The sequence below is a fragment of the Syngnathus floridae genome, unplaced genomic scaffold, assembly GCF_059516105.1.
Source record: "Syngnathus floridae isolate MCC-2025c unplaced genomic scaffold, RoL_Sflo_1.0 HiC_scaffold_32, whole genome shotgun sequence".
NCBI lineage: Eukaryota > Metazoa > Chordata > Actinopteri > Syngnathiformes > Syngnathidae > Syngnathus > Syngnathus floridae.
In genome coordinates, this window is record NW_028284061.1 from 509,822 (window position 1) to 515,046 (window position 5,225).

Genomic DNA, 5,225 nt, shown 5'->3' on the forward strand with positions numbered 1-5,225 from the left:
GTCGCACTGAACAACACGACGCCGCACAGAACAACACGACGCCGCACAGAATAACACAATACCGCACAGAACAACACAATACCGCACAAACAGTTTTAGATATTACGTCGCAATCATGTGACGCGGACATGACGTCAATAGGCGGAACTCACGGCAAAATTATAATCCGTGGGCGTGGCTTGCAACAGGAAGTAGGAAAGCGGCAGTTCTGGCAAACAAGACACAGCTGTTAGTAACACGATGACTAACAAGGCAAATATTTTTGTTTTCAGCTTGCAACTTGACCGTCTAGAGCGTACAAGGTAATTACAACTGTTTTTTTTTAGCCCTGAAAAGCAAGGGAGTGTGGCGTTTGGGAGGAATGTCGAACTCGGCGTCTGCTTCCAGCCACAGACGCCAAATTTCGACGATTATTTCGACTGGTCAACGGTTGTAAATTATTGCGTTGACTAAAAACTTTATTTAACTCTACTCTTAACTTTGCCGTTTCAGATATGCGGGTATTACACCGCGGAAATGACGTCAATAGGCTGAACTCTCGCCAAAATTCAAATCTGTGGGCGCAATGGCCTTGAGCGAGACACCGGATACAAACACGACGATTATCAACAGAAATATCTTTATTTTCCGCTTGCAAGTGGACCGTCTAGAGCGTACACGGTAAGTACAACTCATTGTGTTTAAAAAGATTTACGTTTGTGTAGTTTGCGTTGCGTTGTATCTGTGAATGTTGGTTGAGGCTAAATGTTAATGTTTAATTTCATTCCTTTAGGTTCCACGGTGTTTGTTGGCTGTATGTTTTCCACTGCAAGAAGAGGCTCGTATCATTGACCAGCAGGAGCTACAATGGTGAGTACCCCTTTCGTCTTCCATTTATGTTAAACACTTCCTATTTCATGTCTAACAGTACTCGATTTAACAAATAACCATAAATAAATACAGTGTGGGCAGTCACGTTAACATATGTGATTATCCTGCCTAATATGTTTATCACAAATATGTCACTAATCACTAATATGTTTATTTGTTTATCACAACACCTTTGGACCTTCAGCAATCGATTATTTACCTTCATCTACATAGAGACAGAACGATGGTGTCTTAAACATCTCATTCATTTCACCAAATAACTTCACGCAGGTGGATAACGGCCGTCTCGGTCACGCTATGTTGCGTGATGCAGTTTTGAAGAACCAAATGCATTTATTCAATGAATAAGTCAAGCTAGTTCTATGTTTATGATGTTGTAAGTTACGGTACCGATTGAAGTTGAGTTCGAAGCCAGTGGAAAACAGCGCTGCGTTTGTGCTCTCCAGGTACAAATGTTGTGATCTCTGACTGACGACCGGGCGAGACTCGAGTAAGAGATGTCCAAACGAGCTCCGGCAGGGCGGGCCAAGGCGGAGCGAACGGACGCCCTTCAGGCCGCCAATGACGAGCTGAGAACCAAACTGATGGACGTCCAGTTAGAACTTCAGCAGGAGAAGAACAAGGTGAAAACCTCAACAGACAGACACTGCCTGCCTCCCTGCCTGCCTCCCTGCCTGCCTCCCTGCCTGCCTCCCTCCCTCCCAGTTTTCCCGATGTAGATTAGACATGCGTGTGCCATGACTGTGTCAGCCTACATCAACAAATGCACCGAGGACGTCAGCACCACTAAGAATATCATCACCCGGGGCAACCAACGACCCTGGATGACTGAGGAGGTACGTCAAACGCTACGAGCGCGGAACTCTGCCTTCAAGTCTGGCGACAAGGAGACACTGAGGACAGCGAGAGCCAACTTGAACCGTGCCATCAGGATAGCGAAGCGAGACCGCAGTCGAAAATTTCAGGATCGTTTCCACGACGTCAAAAACATCAGGAGTATGTGGCAAGGCATACGGGCGATTACAGACTACAACTCACCCTCCCCCCCCCCGGTGGGTGTAGTTGATGCTGACTTTCTAAATGGTCTAAATAACTTCTTTGGGAGGTTCGAGGCACTAAACGGCACTCCAGCAGTTAAAACTGTCCCCCATCAGGAAGAGGAGGTACTCTGCCTTGACTCCGCCGATGTGTTGAAGACCCTGAGGAGAGTCAACCCCTGTAAGGCCCCTGGCCCCGACAACATTCCTGGGCGTGTGTTCAGGGAATGTGCAAGTCATCTGGCTGGGGTCATCACAGACATTTTTAACACCTCGCTGGGCCAAGCCACAGTGCCGGCGTGCTTTAAGACTGCCTCCATCATTCCGGTGCCGAAGAAACCTCAAATCACCTCATTTAATGATTACCGGCCTGTTGCACTGACTCCGGTTATGATGAAGTGCTTCGAAAGGCTGCTTAAAGGTCACATCGTTTCCAGACTCCCCCTATTATTTGACCCGTTCCAGTTTGCCGACCGGCAAAACCGCTCCACTCAGGACGCCATCTCCTCCGTTCTTCACCTGAGCCTGGCTCACCTGGAGGAGAAGAACACCCATGTGCGGAGGCTGTTCCTGGACTTCAGCTCAGCGTTTAACACCATCATCCCACAGCATCTGGTAGGAAAATTGGAACACCTGGGCTTCAACACCCCCCTTCGCAACTGGCTGCTAGACTTCCTCACCAACAGACCTCAGTCAGTCCGGGTCGGACAGAACACCTCTGATGTCATCACCCTCAGCACAGGCTCCCTTCAGGGCTGCGTCCTGAGCCCCCTGCTGTGCACCCTGATGACACACGACTGCGTCCTCAGGTTCACCACCAATCACATCGTGAAGTCAGCAGACGACACAACGGTGGTGGGGCTCATCAGAGACAACAACGACCTGGACTACAGAGAGGAGGTGGAGCAGCTGGTGGGCTGGTGCAGAGAAAACAGCCTGATCCTGAATGAGGAGAAGATGAAGGAGATCATCGTCGACTTCAGGAAAAAACAGCCTCACCACGCTCCACTGATCATCAACAGCTCAGCTGTGGAGGTGGTCAGCACCACCAAATTCCTGGGGGTCCACATCACAGAAGACCTCACCTGGACTATGAACACTACGGCACTGGTCAAGAGGGCACAGAAGCGCTTGTACTTCCTGCGGAGGATGAGGAGAGCCCACCTGCCCCCACCCATCATGAGGACGTTCTACAGGAGCACCATAGAGAGCATTCTGACAAGCTGTCTCTCTGTGTGGTGTGGAGGCTGCACCGCCTCCGATTGGAAGAACGTGAGGAGAGTGGTGAGGACAGCAGAGAGGATCATAGGGGCTCCTCTTCCCTCCATTCAGGACATTTCATCTCAGCGCTGCATGTCCCGTGCCCGTAACATCATCAATGACCCATCACACCCCCACCATGGACTGTTCTCCCTGCTGCCCTCTGGGAAGAGGTTTGCAGCATCCGCTGCAGGTCCACCAGGTTCTGCAACAGCTTTTTCCCTGCTGTCATCAGACTGTTGAACACTAGAACTGTTGAGCTCTAAACTGAACTCTGCATCACACATTCACAGAACTGTACTTTATGACACTACGGACCTCTATCTTGCACTATCTCGCACTACCAACTTTACTGAACTTGTATAAACCCTTTAAATAGAAGTTTAATACATGGTTTAGCATTCCTCTGCACACTCTTGAATACTGTTTTGCCTACTTGCACTATTGCATAATTATCACTGCTGCACTTTATACTTATTTTTAATATATATATATATATATATATAGTATATATGTATATATATATATTTTCATAGGATATGTTACTTCTATTCAACTGCAATATCACTACTTTGTTGTAAGACGTATGCAACGGAATTTCGTTTTGTATGCACCATGTGCAGACAAGATGACAATAAAGTTTGTCTAAGTCTAAGTCATGTCAGGTCAGCTGTCTGGAGAGAGAGAGAAGTCAGGACCTGCGGGCGGAGCACCACCGTGCCACCGCCGCCATGACGGAACTCAAAAGCAAACTCCATGAGGAGAAGCAGAAAGAGTTAGCCATTACCAGGGAGACATTACTGCGGCAGCATGAAATGGAGCTGATGAGAGTGATCAAAATCAAATATGGAGAGATCCAGCGACTGAATGCCTTGGTCCTCAGCCTGAGGGACGGCTCCATGGACAAGGTGATCCGCTCTATCCGTGTCTGACTATCCGCACGCCACGTCGGGCTTCGATGCGGCCGCTACCGTATTGTGTAGCTTGTCCCCAGTAAGCGTCGCGGCGCTCCGTTGCGGTCTCAACGGCCCGGTGTGGCGCAATGTCTGCTCAGGTGAGGAGGGGGGGCGCTTTGCTGGCGGAGGTGGAGGAGACGCGGCGGTGTCGGGAGACCGAGCGGTGTCGCCTCCACCAGGAGCGCGGAAGAAGCCCTGGCAGCGGCCCAGCAGGCCTGGCAGTCCCGAGCGGCCGAGCTCCGATCGGCTCATCACCAGCATCGGGAGGAGCTGAGCCGAACCAAGAGAGACTGCGAGAGGGAGATCCGCCGACTGGTAGGACTGATCAGATGCGCGGTGCGTGGCTATGTTCCCAATTTCGTTGTATACCTGCAGTGCAATGACACCTAAGGCATTCTATTCTATTCTATTTCACAAGAAGAAAATGTCCGGTTGCTCGCTTCGCTTTTGTCACAGCAAAGGTGTTCTAGTCGATTCCAGAAAAAAATTGGCCGGTTGCTCTCTTTGTTTTTGTCACAATTCTGGCAAATGAGTTTGCCCGCCTGCCTGAGCGCTCCCCGTTTGTACATCCAGACGGATGAGATCAAGCTGAAAGACAGAGCGGTTAGTGTTTTGGATGAAGCCCTGGGGCCGGCCACGTCCACCGCCTTCAGCTGCAGACTCAGGCTGCCGAGCAGCAGATCGCTGCCCTGAGGGATTCCCAAAGGGCGGGCCTAAACTACCCTGGAAGTGGGGTCAACGCCGCTACTAGCAATCCTCTTCATTGCGTAAGCCACCTCATCACACACTTGCAGTACGCATGACTTAGTTCGTTGCTGGAGGAAGGTAGCACAAAAACAGTTTTGAACTTTGAACGAGTGCTTGTGTGTGTGTGTTGCGGGGCGTTTTCAGTCTCAGGAGGATCGGGACACGCGACGGTTTCATCTGAAAATCGCTGAGCTCAGCGCAGTCATCAGGAAACTGGAGGATCGAAACGCCCTGCTTTCTGAAGAGCGCAATGAACTGGTAATTTATTGACGGCACGCTTGAAGGTTTGCGCTACGTTTGATGCGCGCCATCCAGCGAGGCACCCATTGCGCTTGCTTATTAGTTGAGCGGCGCG

At 50.2% G+C, this 5,225-nt stretch overlaps 1 protein-coding gene across 1 annotated transcript; it reads left to right on the forward strand.

Moving 5' to 3' along the window:
* Window positions 1-415: 415 nt before the first annotated feature.
* LOC148378634 (janus kinase and microtubule-interacting protein 3-like) lies at window positions 416-4,861 on the forward strand. The gene is made up of 6 exons (XM_088367756.1): window positions 416-660; window positions 773-849; window positions 1,317-1,493; window positions 3,833-4,075; window positions 4,222-4,438; window positions 4,697-4,861. The coding sequence occupies exons 3-6, from the start codon at window positions 1,368-1,370 to the stop codon at window positions 4,702-4,704; spliced, it is 594 nt and encodes a 197-aa protein (XP_088223882.1). The 5' UTR covers window positions 416-660; window positions 773-849; window positions 1,317-1,367; the 3' UTR covers window positions 4,705-4,861.
* The last annotated feature ends 364 nt before the right edge of the window (window positions 4,862-5,225 follow it).